This window comes from Manis pentadactyla, chromosome 7, assembly GCF_030020395.1.
Source record: "Manis pentadactyla isolate mManPen7 chromosome 7, mManPen7.hap1, whole genome shotgun sequence".
NCBI classification, from domain to species: domain Eukaryota; kingdom Metazoa; phylum Chordata; class Mammalia; order Pholidota; family Manidae; genus Manis; species Manis pentadactyla.
Genome location: NC_080025.1, coordinates 1,438,217 through 1,454,793, shown reverse-complemented (window position 1 = coordinate 1,454,793; position 16,577 = coordinate 1,438,217). Strand labels below are relative to the sequence as shown.

General features: G+C 44.2%; 1 protein-coding gene across 1 annotated transcript in view; it reads left to right on the top strand.

Moving 5' to 3' along the window:
* Positions 1 to 16,577, top strand: part of CSMD1 (CUB and Sushi multiple domains 1) — a 1,485,257-nt gene that overhangs the window by 1,367,815 nt on the left and 100,865 nt on the right. Inside the window, exons 42-46 of the mRNA XM_036898253.2 lie at positions 6,288 to 6,476; positions 10,480 to 10,657; positions 12,396 to 12,541; positions 13,310 to 13,390; positions 14,382 to 14,495. Coding sequence (XP_036754148.2) covers positions 6,288 to 6,476; positions 10,480 to 10,657; positions 12,396 to 12,541; positions 13,310 to 13,390; positions 14,382 to 14,495 — 708 coding nt within the window. The remainder of the gene's footprint in view (positions 1 to 6,287; positions 6,477 to 10,479; positions 10,658 to 12,395; positions 12,542 to 13,309; positions 13,391 to 14,381; positions 14,496 to 16,577) is intronic.

The window sequence follows — 16,577 nt, the reverse complement described above, 5'->3', positions numbered from 1 at the left end:
CCTCGTGCACCTGAGCCGCTGGCTCATCCCGTGACTTCTCTGGCAGCGTCCCCGTGCACCTGTGCGCCATGCCCTTCGGGACTGTGCATTCAGTTCACGATGGGAGCGGGTCTGGCAGCGTCTCCCGTGCCTCGTCTCCACGCAGATCAGTGGCTCTGCACGTTACTCAAGTCCCGTGCAAGTTAAGCCCATGAATGAACGTTATCCTTTGTTCTTAAGCCATCCAAAGGGAAGGCCTAAGGCAAGCTGGAACTGACCGTTATCCAGGCATTTCTGACATGTGAAAAATTTCAAAATTTTCATTTCATAACAAATAATTCAGTAGATCTTTCTCAAATTGTGTTAAATGAAGTTGAAAATGTCAAAAGTAGGGCTTTTTTTCATCATGGCTAAATCACTTGCTTTCTTTAATTTCATAGACTGCCATTGAAAAATAGAGCTTTTTAGTATTTTATTGCTGAAAGAGGTTGGCATTTTGTGTTGAACTTTTAGACATTATTACATAAAAAATATATAAAATACAACTTCAGGTTTCCAAAATTTGGGTGTCTTAAAATAGTAATCCGGGTAGGAGGCAACCAGAAAGGGAATTGCAGGCCAGAGCTGCGAGGAAGAGGGCAGGGCCCGTGCCAGGACCGCTCTGTGCCACCGTGGGAGGGCAGCACCACGTCCGCCGCAGCGCGGGAGGCGACAGGTGCCCTGCCGCGCCCTCTGCTCTGTCCCCTCCCCGGGTGACAGTCCTCCTCCTCCCCTGGCCCCATGCCGCCTGCGCTCCGGCTCTGCTCGTCAGAGCCCGTGCGGTGGGGAGCGCCCGCCCTTCCCTGCGTCTGCAGCTGCTCCCTCCTGCCCGGGCCTGCCCAGCAGCATTTCAGGCGCACTGAGCTCTCTCTCCCTCACCTGTGTATGGGATTTTTATGTACCTCGGATCCCCTGCTTCCCTGAGCTTCCACCTTCTAAGAAGCACTTTTTGAGGGATGATCTCCTCAGGCTTCTCAGGCTCTGCACCTGGTCCCTGTCCCCCAGCCACTGACATGCCCTCTGTGGACCGGGTCTTGCCACCCAGCAGGTTTTCATGCTACCTTGTCCCTGTTTGGAATGGGCATTTCCATTTCCTGCTGGCCTCAGCACCACTGTCCTTTCCTCTGGCTGGGCACCCTCTCCCCTTGGCTTCGGGACAGTGCAATCTGATGGTTATTCCACTGTCTCACTGCCATTGCCTTATTCTCTTAGCCTCTTTGTCCTCTTCTGACTGACAGCAGAAGGACTGGGCTGGGGGCCCTGTATTGGCATCTTTCACTTCCCCCGAGCGTTGTCGGCACTCCTCGATCAGAGGCCCTGGTGCAGGGGGTGCAGGCCTCCGGGAGGGAGACGGGGTCCGGCCTCAACATGACTTTTGTCCCCTGCATCTGGCTGTGTGCTCGGCCTACTATGACTATGTGAAGGACACTTGGCAATGAAGTCCACGCTTCCTTTTCATACCTCTGCACACCCGGCCCCCACCCCGGCCCTGTGCCTCCGAAGGAAATGCTACTAAAGCATGAACATTTCATTCACACTTGTCTTGAATTTGGTCTTATTACATCTCCATGGTTGGGCTGGCACGATGTTACTATATGAGCCACTAAGAACCTAGGCATAATTATTATAATTATATAACAATTAAGGAGTAGTTTCTGCCTCTTTCGGATATTCTTAATGATGAACTCAAAGTCTTACTCCTCTTTCCTTATTGATGTTGCAAAAGTCAAATGCAAACACCCATGGAAGTGCTGTTCACCATGGGATTTTGAAACTATGTTATCTTAGTAACTTTGAACCTCCAGAGCTCAAAGACATGTTTTTGTTTTATTTCTTGGGCTATTTTCCAGATAGGGTTTTTAAGGCCATGTCTGTCAAGTTCCAAAGGCTATCAGTTACCTAAGTCCAAAAGGAATGGTCTAGAAAAAGAATCACACAACAGGTCTAAGTCGGACTCATCTAGAGCAGAGGTCGTAAGGTGCTGCAAATGGCTGGCAAAATACCAGTATTTTTTTAATTGTTAATATTTAGAATGAGTTTTCACATGATTTGCAAAATATCATAGCTCCACTTCCATTCTCTGTCTTCAATGTCGGAATCTGGAAGCGTCTGGCCAGCCCTCAGATGTGTAGAGAGTCTCCTGAGGTGTCCGAGTGGAAGGCATTGACTGCAGAAGTGCCCTGGGCTCCTGGGCAGCTCTGACCGTCGATACTGCCTGCTTGGCCTTCTGGCATTGGAATTTGTGAGTCCTCATCTAGGCCAAACATGTGAGTGGTTGAGCCAATGTTTTATCTACTGGACACTGGATAAATATCCATATTTTTAAAAATCCCTAAGCAATATACTTTTTATTGTAGACAATTTGCTATAATTGAGAGATATAAAAATAAATTAGATAAAGAAAATAAGAACACAAATCTGAGATATTCCAAATTCTTGTAGGGTATCATATCTGACAAGGATGATAGTTAATTAGATAGCTTATCAGTGTTTGTCATTTTATAAAATATATAAGTTAGCAAAATGACACAATTCTGATTTGTATGTCACATCAAAATTCCTAGGTTCCACTGGAGATTTAAAAGTTAAGCTTATAATTAATAACTTATAAGAAGGTGCATAAATTATGTAGATAACTTTTGTCATTCTCAGTGATGTCTATGTTGTGCCCCTTCTTCCTAAACCTTGTCATTTATTTATGGCCATAAAGGTCAAAAATGTTCCTGTAGATGTAACTGTCTGGAAGTTAAATGACTTATCCAGAATTTGAGAAAAAGAAGGTGAAGAGCTGTGTAAAATAAAATTGAGTTCATGTACTGTATTTCTAAGTCACAAACTGGAAAACAGATGATAGTGTGAAGATATTTATCAACTAATTAGATATTAGTCTGCAAACCTGAGCCGTTTCCCCTTGCAGGTCACGTGGATTTGCTTTTCCATTTATAGGTTTGCTGAGTGTAAAGGCAACCAGCCCCACACCCCCCTCTGTGGAGACTAGTCTCCTGATCCAGATGCAGACCCCACTCAGGTCGCGTGTCTCCTGGGTGGTAGGGTTTTTAAGGCCATGTCTGTCAAGTTCCAAAGGCTATCAGTTACCTAAGTCCAAAAGGAATGGTCTAGAAAAAGAACCACACAACAGGTCTAAGGTGGCCCCGAGCCGGCGGCCAGCTTGCCCATGGGCCTGGCTGTGCCAGAAGCACCTAAGTCTGAGTCTGCAGGCTCAGGAGCCCAGCAGTCCCTTTGGGTCAAATTATGAATTTTTATGCAGGTAAATGCTATTCTGCCAAAGGACCACGTGCAACTCATCCTTAGTCCGTCCAAGCATAGGACGTAGTTGTGGCAGCTGTGAGCAAGCAGTTGGGTTAACCGTGTCCACAAGGCTCCAGGGAGCCTGAGAGGCTTGGGGTCGGCTGCAGCCTCAACAGTAACACAGGTCAGCTTCATCGGTAGGTATTGGGATCATGGAGTTAACATAATCAAAAAAGAGCATTTAGGTGAATATCTTAAAAGTGAGACCCAGATCCCATCCTTATTACAAAGGAAGAGCCACCCTGGGCATTATGTCCGGTCTGCGTCTGTGGCTTACGTGCTCCTGGGAGCCTGGGTGAACTTTTTCATGGAGAGGGATGCCACATACTCAAGAGGGCTTCAAAGTCATCTTCCGTAGATGCTGATGCAAAGCGCAGACCCATCTGTGTAACAGGCTGGGGTGAATGTGTGTGGGTGGGTGTGTGTGCACCTGCCAGTGCAGCTTTGTGTGACATTCATCAGGAATCTCTGAACTGTTCCCTTCTTCACGGTGTTTGTGATGATGCTTCTCGGGTCCTGCGTTCACTGCTAAACACACTAATGGCATCTCCAGGGGAGTTGAGGTCAAGTTGAATGGTCTGATTTGATTCCCCTCCCATGGAAACTGGCTATCCACTTTTAGAGCTTTTTTATGATTTAATTAGCAGTTGTATGTGATGTATTAGAGGTCTCATTTCTCCAACAGAATTTATTGTATTTCAGGCAAAACGAGAATGAGAACAAAATGTGAATTTCATTGTAAGAGCACAGTAGCAAAGGAAACTGGCTGGTAGGGGAAGGACACTATCGCATTCTGTTCTTTCTGCGAGCGCGTCTCTGTAGACCGAGTTCATACACAAATACTAGCCTGGCATGGAAGCCGCTTGGCCTTCACTTCAGGGAAAGGCTGTTTTCATGGAGTTTAATGTGGGGCCCTTGGGAGAGGCGAGGGGCCTGCTTTGTGCTTGCCAGGTCAGCTCAGGGAGGAGCTCGGGGAGAGGAAACAGTGTGTGCGTGTGTGTGTGTGTGTGTATGCACGCGTGCACACACATGAGAGGTAAAGAGAAAGATGTGGTGACTAGGCTTCCTGTTCTGTTTCGTGTCCTTACACTTATTAGCATAGTGTGTTCTAAGCACCTAGTTTCCAAGTAAGATGTGACAGCATTACAAGAGCAATCAGTAGTGACAGATGTGAGCACAGCCCTTGACATGTGTTTTTCTTCAAAGACATAAAGGTTTGGAAACTCTTTTCTTTTGTGCGACTATATTTTCCTTTGAAGTCTGGTACGATGGAGATTTCAACTATAAAATAGTCTACTTACAAGATGCTGAAAAACACCTGCCTAGATCACTCAGCTATTGTCTTTAACTCACAATTGTATTCCAAAATGTGAGTTTAAATTCATTTTTCCTTTTGAAAATGGTTGTTATTGCTGTGAATCCCATTAATAGTAATTCTGCTTATAATACTACTGATCTGGGTTAGATCCTTGTAGGAGACCCTCCTTCTGATCGTCTCAGGAACTCCGTGTTATAATGTACCTTCAGCAAAAAGCAGCTGCAGATAACACATTCTATGAGTAGTAAACCATGTTTGGTTTTGTGTAAATGAAACTCACATCTCCACATTGCGTTCTATGGGTTACATGCCACAACTTGGCACTGAGTCCATGAGAAACTCCCACAGCCTGTTCACTCCCACGTGTTCTCAGTATATGGGGTCAGTTCCCTGTAATACTGAGGTGTGTTACACACAAATGAAAGGAAAGTAGTTGTGGCACATGGCAGTCTAGAGTGTGTAAGGTCCTGGCACATGAATCAGCTTACTTGGGTTTCCCCAGCACACTTAGTGGACTGCACTCCTTCATCCTTGGGGAGCACACGGCACGGGAGGCTGGAGCAGCCGGGGTTTTACGCCAGGCCCCGTCAGGAATCCGTACTCAGGGTGCTTTTCAGAGGCGCTGTTCCTTCCCCAGCTCGTCTTCTCCACTCCACTCAGTGAGGGCTCGGCCTGCCCGGGTTCTTCCCGTGCTGGAGCCGGGTGGCCAGGACCAGGAATCGTCTCAGGACTCCCAGAGGCCTTTGCGTGAGCGCCTCTGCTGATGTCTGCTCTCCTGCCCGCAGGAAAGTCAGCTGCATATCTGACTCTTGTCCAGAGACGTTCTACAATTGTAAATATGAAAATAATTAAAACCAAGGCATGCCGAGCGAGATATGAAATGAAGTGACATTAGGGATTTTGTAACCTGCTAACTAAAGTCAGGGTTTAACTGTACTGTTAAAACTGTGAGCTAAAATTCCAAGATTTTAACTCACAATTTTGGAATTTGTGAAGATGCTATGTGTCAACTGAACATTATCTTTATTATATTAAAAACATAAATATATGTATTTATAACATAAGCTATGTTATAAAAAATTATACTGATAATACTTGTGTAATGATACTGCAGGTTGTTTTCTTAAAGGAAAAATTAAGAAAATGGAATTTTCCCTCTTTGATTTGTATTGAACAATTACTTATTGAATCACAATATAACAACTTCACGTTTCCTGAGCAGACGCACTTCAGGTAGAGCCGGCGTGACTCTCTTTTCAAGTGAAAGGAAATGGGTCCACACTCACCTGACGTTCTTTATACAGCCTTTTATTATATTTTGTTTTACTCTTTTTAAACTACACCCTCCTTACATACTTTCTCTCCAGAGTAAACATTGTCAAATTTATTTTTCATATTTGCTATATTGCTTTTAAGGCAATTTAATCACACGTGCAGTTTGCCGTAATTAAGTGCGTGGTGCACTTGTTACTACTAATAATTACTGTTCTCATCAGGATGGTAACTGGCAACTCGGAAAAGATATTTTTTAAAAGATACCAAAAATTCATCTTAAGAAACCATATGTGATCATATTCCTTTGCTCAATTCCAGACTAATTTAACTTCTTACATATGAGCTTGGTTCTGTCTGTCTGTTTCAGCCTATGAATTACAGAACTGCCCAGACCCACCTCCTTTTCAGAATGGGTATATGATCAACTCAGATTACAGTGTGGGACAATCGATATCTTTTGAGTGTTATCCTGGGTATGTTTTAATCGGCCACCCAGTCCTCACCTGTCAGCATGGGATCAACAGAAACTGGAACTACCCCTTTCCGAGATGTGATGGTAAGTTCGTTGTTCTTCTTGGGAGCCATTCTGGTTTTCAGGGATGTAATAGCGCATTAAATATTACATGAGCATATTCAAGAACTTACGACTCAGCAAATACGTATTGGGAATCTATTGTGCTAAACTCATTCTACTTAGTATTTCATGAATGTATAATGTCCCAGTGCATTAAAAAGCGATTAATAAACAGGCCTTCCCTCAAGGAAATTATGAGGATAACTAACAATAAATGCAAATATTTATCATGGAAAACCATATGCAAGGAGAGCGTTTAGTGAATTGCAGATACAAAGGATGATGTGTGCTTGGGAAGTGGCCGGGGAAATCTTTTCAGTGGCAGCAATATTTAGCTTTCAGTGGTTCTGTTAAATGGTGGGATTCATAGGGGAAAGGATGCTTGCTAATTTTACCCTAGATATCTTTTGTTGTTTAGCTTTTACAGTGATCACATATTGCTTTTGTATTTCCAAAAACTGATTTCATTGTGGGCTTAGAAGCATAAATTCTGTTGTTACTCAGAGAAAGAGAGCGTCCAGATAGAAGTAGTAATGTAGACTGAGGCTCGGAGCTGGGGCGCAGAGCAGGGGCCGGGCGTGCAGTCTGGTGGCACATGTTGGCTGGGGTTTCTCGGGGGTCGTTGGAATCTGGTCTCTGGGCAGCACTGGTAGGAAATTGCGATTCCTCAGGCATCCCTCGTCTAAGCAGAAATCCCTTTAACGTTTCTGTGTGGCTACCTAGTTTTTGTGATGACTTTGAAGTTTATGCAATATTAGGTCAAGATAAAGAGATCAAGTACTTTGTTTATGAGGAGAGCCTATGATGCAGAAAAGTTACTGTAAGCCTAATATTCTAATATTAAAAACACAGTACCTTTGAATGAGAAAATAGTGAAATTGCCAACTCTGTGGACCTTTGAAATGCTAAGTGCTTATATCCCAGAGGAAGAAGGGGAAGGCATCTGACTGAATTTCTACTGAAGAACTAGGAAAAAGCACATCAGTGGACTTCTTAATCATAGTTTCACCTGTTTTTCCCTTCTAAGACATTAGATATAAAAACTATTAAAAAACTACTTTAGCTGTGTGTTTAAAAAAACCTTATCTTAGTCAAGAACAAATTTAATAACATATATAAGAGCATTTAAAATATTATTTTATAAAGGTTAAAAGTAATACATTGGAAGCATATTTGGTACTTTTTTATTAAAATGCTTTAAGAAATACTTTCATACTACTTTCCATTTAAAAATTCATATATTTATGTGTATGAAACAATTAGAATTGCCCTCTTTAAACCCTTTTCTTATTGGCAGTTTTCACCTGAATCCTTTCCATATCTATGTAAATGAAAGACTCTTTGGCTTGTGTTAGTTAATAGAATTAAATATTTAATTAGGGTCCATCACTTTGTCAAGCCCAGTTTTCTAATGTGGAAATAACTGCTGGCTTAGAATCGCTTTGTCAGTGTGAAAATGACAAAACCCATTGCTTTTGGTGTAGCCTGAAGGTGATCCCGTCTTTTATAATCACATCATGACCCATGACACGCCAGGGCTGGGCCACAGTGGGAGGCCAAAGCCCTCCCGGCACCCAGTCTGCCCAGGACTCCCCACGCCAGCCAAAAGCTCAGGGCTGTCCCGAAACCCACGAGGCTGGACGCCCGCCAGGACTCCCAGGGCTCACTGAGCTGTCATGCTCCTGGTGGCGGTTGGTAGCAGGGAAAGGATGCTGTGAAAGCACAGCAGGAGAAGGCACGCAGGGTGGGATCTGGAGGGGTGAGCCAGTTCCAGAGCCCACGGCGGCTGGGTCACGGAATGTCGCTGGCCTGGGGAGCTCACCCAGGCCTCGGTGCCCAGGGTCTGTATGGGGGCTTACATAGAGGCATGGCTGATGGACCTACTGTCCTGTAGTTAAGAGCAGCTTCGAGGCCAGCCCATACCCTGTGACGCAGAGCCCCCACCCTACACCGCATGGCTGGTCTGGGTGGTGCCAGCCTCATACACACTCTAGTGGGCATAGGCAGCCACCACAGGAGACCTGTCAGATGGGCCCTGGTACCTCCCGATCAGGGGCAACCTCACTATTGGCACTGTCAAAGCTTTCCTATGCAAATATCTTTACTACCATAACTGTCTTCAGACCTGTAACATCATACACAGAATAGAAAACCAGACCATACAATGCATATAAAATGATAGCATTAGGTAAACTTGCTAAGCACCATCTATATATGTGTTCAGTATCCTCTCCATATTGGATTAAATTTTAAAAAAATAAGCAGAGGGTGCTACTTTAAAGCAAATGTCATTTTATCTGTAAAAGCTTGTATTTACAAAAAGATGTGTAAGAAGAGTCTGTTTCCTGAGCAGGAATGCTGCCCACAGGTGTGTCAGTGTCACTCAGCTTTATAACACACCAGCGAACTGTGCTGACTCCTAGCAGGCCGCCAGAAACGCACTTTATTAATGCAGAATGGCCTGTGGTTCCAGACTTTTGGTTGGGATACAGTCTTCAAAGGTCCAACCCTGTAGATTTCAGAAGATTCCCAGAAAAAAACATAGGTACTTTGAACAACTTCTCAGCATCTTTATTAAAACCTGAGCAATTCAGACAAGACTCAAGAATTCTACATCTTAAGGCATCAGTCTCCAGACGTATCTGTTAAACCAGTTTGTATGTATATGCTAAAAATATTGACATGTCAGGTTGAACAAGAATCTATTATGTAAAATTAGCATATTCTAAACTTACCTGAAAAAAATATGGACTAAATATCTATTAAAAGAAAAAAATGTTTGAAAGTGACTTGAGAAATTTAAGACAATTATTTTTTTCCAGTAAGTTATATAGAAGACTCAGTTTTTAAAAATGGGTTATAATTATCAATATATGGCTTGAATATCATTTGATAATGAACTATGCATCTACACTTACAAACATGGTTCAAAAATTTAATGTCCTAATCCTGGGCAACATTGCATCCCTTTTGCCTGGCACGTTTCTCCCTCACCTGAAGGAAGTGTGGGTCTGTGCACTTAGCTCGGCAGTCATCACGTACCGCCTCTGGCCTCGTTGGCCGTTACTGGGATTGCCGCTGAACTTCCGGGGTGTTTTTTTTTTAATGTATTTGGCCCATTCACTCCACTTAAATTCTACACCTTTGGCAACAAGTCTTTGAAAGCCTCAGAAGGTTCACACCTATAACAGACGGTCACGCCACGTCTGTTTGGCTTTTGGCTTAATTAAAAAGTCTGCTTGTCCATGACTTTGATATATTACACCATAGTCTGACTTAAAAGACTACATCTCAGCTTATTCTATCAATAATATGCCATTTATTTTTCTGTAAATAAAGTAATTGCCATGGCAACAGTGAATATCGGTTTATTAAGCAAAATAAAAACAGGCAGATGGGTATTATTGTGACTCTTCACATAGTTGAAAGCTGGACAGTTGGGGAAATGCTCAGTGAAACAGTGCTTCCATGGTTTTATCTTGTTTCCTCAAGTATGGATCTGTGAAGAATTACAATGTTTTTGTTCAAAGGCAAACAGACTTCGATGGGAGCCCTTTAGACAGTTTAAATAGGCTTTAGAAATCTCACTTAAAACAAAAAAAATACGCTCTACACTTACGCACGATTCCCACCTGATCCCTGGCATCACGTAGTCTTGTGCGTCACCACTCTGTCCCAGGAGACAAGCAAGATTTTTTTCTTCCTTTTAGTTATATGGGAATGACTTCATCCTGAAGGGATTTTGAATGTTTGAAGAATATATTAAATGAAGCTTAGATAACTTCATTTAGAAAGTATAATTTTTCTAGGGTTTCAAGACTTTAGGAGAATTATTTTGGCAAAGTAGTTATTGAGAAATATCTCACAATTATTTCTTCTAAGAGAAAATTTTGGCTAAGGAACTTCAGAGACTTAGGGATATTTAACTGCATCCTTTCCAAAGCTGACTCTTACTGGGCTTAATTTTTCTTTGCCTCCTTTTCAGCTCCTTGTGGGTATAATGTGACCTCTCAGAATGGCACCATTTATTCCCCTGGATTCCCAGATGAGTACCCAATCTTGAAGGACTGCGTGTGGCTCATCACCGTACCGCCTGGGCATGGGGTGTACATCAACTTCACCCTGCTGCAGACGGAGGCCGTCAACGACTACATCGCCGTTTGGTATGGGAGCCTTTCCGTAAAAACCGACCTGTGATTGTGCCAAACCGTTCTTGGAGCCACGTTCACGGCACTTGCACATCTAATTATAGGTTTAGAAATGAAGTGGCTGGGTAGGCACCGGAAAGGAGATTCACCAACTAAATCTGACAATATAGGGAAGAAACGTCATGTGACATGTTGGAGTTCTGCCATGTGGCAGCTATATTCAGGGTTATTCTGAGTGTAGAATATTCCATGTTTATTTATTTTACATTTTTAAGTGTGATTTTTTTTTTTCTAAAAAAAGTTGGTAGAACCTTTGCTGTTATAAGAATTCGGTGCTTCTAGAAATATTGAAGCAATGGTTACACACAGCCTTCTGTCCACCCTTCATGGACATTGCAGAACTTGCTCCTGTAGCCGTGTAGGAAGGCGTGGGGCATGAGGCCACAGCTCTGGCCCTTTCTAATGAGCTGTATGGCCTTGTCCGAGTCCCTTACACTCTCCTTGACTGAATGTCCCTACCTGCAGGAATGCCTGCCCCTGCCTTTGCTCTTGGAGGTGAGAGTTTAGGAGGGACCAGGGTTCGGCAGTCCCCTGTGACACTGGTGGGAGCAGCAGAGAGCACCACGGGGCATGAGTGGGTGAGCACAGCCCCGATTGGAAGAGCAGGGTGTGCTGTGGGGATGAAGCTCCTGGAGTGACAGCAGGCAGCACCACAGTGCATGCGTGCCTGCGTGCAGGGGGCTGGGGTGAGTTATTGTAATGGTCAGGGTGTCCTGGCTATTGGAAAGTCAGCAAGGCAGGAGAACAGGGCAGTCCAAGGCCCTGGCAGGTCTCAGGTATGTGTCCTGGGGGAGCCGAGGGGAGAGGGCAGCCCGCCAGCAAGGTAAGCAGACACAGATAACACAGATCATGTTAAGGGCGTTGAGCTTCATTCTGAGAGCAGTGAGGACGCCCCTCTGGGCCTCCAGAGGAGAATTATCTTGCTTGTGGAATAGCCAGTCTCACACTGGGGAGCCTTAGCTGAGGGCAGGAAGTAGGCTGTCTTTGGGGGCTGCAGAAACGACTCTTGAAGGTGACAATTGTGGCCTGAACCAGAGGCTGTGGGACTGAGGAGGACTGAGAAACGGAGACCTTGAACTGGGGCTTCAGTCAGCCCCAGACAGCTGTGGGAGGCCAAGCAAGGCAAAACCGCACAAGGTCAGAAGCCGTGCAGACGAACCCCCAGCAGCACTGTGATGCCAGCAGCGCTGCCCGATCAGCCCACAGGTTCAGAGGGGCGGCCGGGTTCAGCGTGGTGACGGAGGCCTGTCATCAGAGCTGATGAGGACCAAAGTCTAGTTGACTTTGTGACTATTAAACATCCTGGCATTTCTGAGCCCCATAACCAGAAAACAATACTGTTTTATTCAGTCTTTAAAAACAGTTTTATTCAGTAGCAAGATTTCCATGAATCTCACCCACAATAAAACCACTGAATTTTGACTTTCACATGTGGACATTTAGAAAAAAGCTAGAAATGGTATCCTCGTCTCCCTGTGAGTGTGGCTGGGTTCCTGAGCCCCTCTGGACAGGTCGGCTGTGGAGTGAGGCGAGGCGCTGTGTCTGCTTCGGCCGCCAGCCCTGCCCGAAGCCTAGACCAGCCCAGGGTCACGCATCCTGCGTTTACCAAGACAGAGCCCTGCAGGCAGGAGAAAACGGATCAGTGGTTTCAGCTGCCACTGTCCCCTCAACCCTCTCGCTCTCCCTTTCCCAGGGACGGGCCTGACCAGACATCATCTCAGCTCGGTGTGTTCAGTGGAAACACAGCTCTGGAGACGGCACACAGCTCCACCAACCAAGTCCTGCTCAAGTTCCACAGTGACTTTTCCAATGGGGGCTTCTTCGTGCTCAACTTCCATGGTATGTGCACCCCATGCCCCGGTCAAGGCGGAGTGCCCGTGGGCCTTCCCCGTAGTGTAGCTGCTCTGTGCTTCCACCTGGACTTTGATCACATCAACAGAGCGTGGTTGGATTTTCTTGCATTTGATACAGGGGCTCCTGCAACCTTTTGCTTAATGCTGCCTGCACGACTTCCCATCTGTCCTGTAGCAAGCTCGGATTCACTCTGAGATGCGCATAGTTGTGACTGGGCTGATGTGGAGGCCATGGAGATACACTTAGCACCTGTAGTAGATTTCCCCTCCTCTCCAGATGAACCTCGATAGCCTGTAATTACAGGTGTGGCTAAAGCAAATCTCTGATGATTTTGAGAATGAATGCTAAGTAGTCTGGAAAAAAAAATGCTCATAGTTTCCCCTTACCTCTCGGGAGGACTCCACCGCAGAGGCCCTCAGGACGAGGCAGAGAGAGATCTTTTCTCAGGTACATAAGGACGTGGAACCCTGCCTGGGTGACTATTTCTCTTGCAGAATTCCAAACAAATGTACCGTGTTTTCATTTAACTGTCATAATTTCTTAAACTGTTTACCTTTCCGCTTCAGCATCACATAGTCCCTGGCATTAAATAATCCTGTAAGCATTTGAAGCTTGACAATTGTGTGAAGCAAAGATTTACAAATGTAGACACTGCAGTGTAACTAAGCCATATAACCTAAGAGGCATGCCTTTGGAATTTTTGTTATTCAGCAAATGTAATTACCGTTGTTATTTTTTTCATAAACCATTTAGCATTTCAGCTCAAGAAATGTCAGTCTCCGCCAGCGGTTCCACAGGCTGAAATGCTTGCTGAGGATGAGGACTTTGAAATAGGTAATGTTTTCTCTGTTACGGTACCTTTAGTGCAGCCCTCTCACATCTGCCCCTGCTGCGGTAGTCACGCAGACGAGGACATGAGTGTTGGCCAGAATTATACCCCTAAACCATCACTCAGAGTGATGCAGAGAGGTCAGATATTGGATAAATCTGTTTTTTTCTTGTCCATCTCCAAAATTTTTGTTTTTTTGCCATTTGAATCTTGCTTCTGTCATTGTGAGTCCATTTCTGCCCCCAGAGCAGTTATCAGTTCCCTTTTTTCTTTTGAATGTACTTCACAGCAGACTTAGATATTCGTGTTTAGTCGATGAATTAGAAGAACCTAATTATTTGCAGCTAAAATAATGGTTAGTGTAACATTGACCTTCACTGAAACTGGGATATAATTGGTGAATATATTTAATGATGATATTTAGAAATTCTGTTTTATCATTTTACATTAATGGTCTATTTCATTAAATAATCATCAGGTCACACTAGGAAATCAGCCATGTCACATGCTTGCAGTGTAATTATTATGACCCAGGATCTCTCAGTTCTGAGTATAAATACTCCATCAGGTTGTCATACCATGTTCAGGCCACACGGCCCAGTCCCTGCTCTACTCACGAGGGTGTGGTTAGTGGGGACGTCGGACGCGGTCCTGGCTCAGCATTCTCCAGATGCATTAAAGCCATTCTGTTCTACATCCTTAAATCCCAAGAGTCGATTTCACTCTTTTTTTTTTAAGTAATCGTGAAAGAAGGGGAAGAACATAGACACATCATCAAGGAAGAAAAAACTGCCACATAATTCTGTACTAATGACAGTTAAGTTTAAGATAGCATTTTTGAATAAGAACTGAGAATGGTGCTACTTTGTAGCACAGACTATAAATGAACACGATGTTGGTTTGCAAATAGACTGAATTGTTGTCATATGTGTTGAACACATTCATGCTCTCCACGTCACAGAAACTTGATTTCTAAGTATGTTGTGTGACCCTCAGGAGATTTCGTGAGGTACCAATGCCATCCTGGGTACACGCTGTCTGGGACAGACACGCTGACCTGCCGGCTCAGCTCCCAACTGCAGTTCGAAGGCTCTCCCCCAACGTGCGAAGGTAGGCAGTTTGACGCGATGGACATGCTTCCTCAGCATGGGGCTCTGTCGCTTGGACTTGTCTGGATGTCTTTGCTCGGGTCTCAATTTCATCTCTGTGTTATGATCCCCTTGCAATTACAATTACCTGCTCGCAGAAACAGCTAATTGCCTTTCTCTTTTAGCCAGCTCTAGAAAAATGAATCAAAACCACATCTAATAAAAAGTCTGGTTTTATCCCCAAGAGTTTATTAGGAAATTTTTCAATTTGACAAGGTCAGAATAATTCAAAAGTAAATGCCTGGCCATCCACCATCTAGGTCCACCATTAGTGTTTACTAGGTGCCCTTTGCCGCATGTCTGGGACCTTTCTATCCATCCAGTAATCTAGCTGACACTTTTTGATGCATTTCAAGGCAGACTGCTGCCTTCACTCTCTTCCCCTCTAAATATTTTAGCATGGATGAAACCATCTAGTGTTCACTATTTTTTCTGTAAAGTTTATAAACACTGAGGTGCACATCTGGTGCATACAATAAAATACACACAATCCACACTTTTACATGCCTTTAAAATACACAGACCAGATGCAAGAGCATAGGCAGTCTATTATAGTGGAACAAGATCTGAGACTGACTCTATTGATCTAATTAATTTAAATATAATTAGATCACTTAAAAAGCACCACTCTCAAGTACTATTAGAAGAAAAGACTCAAAAAATCCATAAATGAGCTAAGGTGGCTCAGTGCAAGTTAGAAGTATCATTATTTACTTGTCAAAAAGCTTCCCAAATTAAACTCGTTTTTATTTTGCTACTTCAAAATCACAATGTACATTTAGTTCCTTTAAAAAAATGAAACTTCCCCTTTCAAGGAACTGAAAGATTATCATTCATCAGTGATAGTGAAGTACCTAAAAGAGGCCAAAATTCAGGCCGAGTCCCAGCCTGGATTGTCCAGTGACCCTGCAGAGACACCAGTACCCCCACCCGGGCATGATGCGTAAGGAATATACTTTGTCGGCCTCATTTGTGGGATTGCTGTGAGGACACAGGGACTAGCAGATGAATTACCTTTCTGACGGTTTTATAATGTTAACTACCCACCCACAGAAAGCAGTATTTACACAGCAGGAGTACTGACTCCCAGGGGCCTGTCCCCAGGCATCGGCTCTCTGAGGACGTCTTGTACCTTTGTGCTTCTCAGTCCTGATGAGCAGACCTCAGAGACCCAGAGAGAAGAAATCGTTCTCACATGTGAAGAACACGTGGAATGGACTCTTATTAAATAACCACAGTAATGCAATATATTTTGAAGTTGCACCTCGGTGGGAAATGCGCCCTAGAGTGGAGGCCCGTTCTCCCCTGCCCTGGCCCGTGCTGCCCACCCTGTGAAACCAACAGGGACTCCACTGGGCATCACAGGGCTCTGAGAACTTGGGGTCGCATGGCATGCTCAGTCAGGAGACGGAATCATTATTTTCTTGAAAAGTTCGGTGCGTCATGCCATGTTACATCAACAGTGATCCACAAGGGATTTTCTTTCTCAAGGTGGGGGAATAGAAAGTGTTCATCTTTTGCCATTTTGTATAAAAACTGAGACATATCTTCACCTTTTTAAGGCATGTCTTAATCCTAACAAACACAGCTGTAAATTTCTCAGAATATTTGACTTTAGGCAAAGGTGGTCTTAGTTGATGAGTGAAGAAAGACGTAGGTATTTATTTAACATGCTGCTCCAACAACAGGGAAATGCCTCCATCATGTTGGCCCCCCCTCAAGTTTGACCTAGTTTTTATTTAAATTAAATTAATTCACAACAACCCAGAACACAGTATATCACACCATGAGCATCGTCTGTCCATTGCTTCAGCCCTCGCACACATTTGCAGGGAGGGATCTGCTGACAAGACACGTTCTCTTTACTCAGGCCAGGGGTCCCCAGGCCCTGCTGAGCTCGTAGCAATAACTGCACAGGAGAAGCTAGTTCTCTTCTGTTCCTACTCAGGAGTAAATTTGTTTAAAATGAACTGAGACTTATCTTAGCTGTCATTCCCTAAACACCTCATTATTTAACAGAGAAAATGGGGACTCAGTGTCTTTT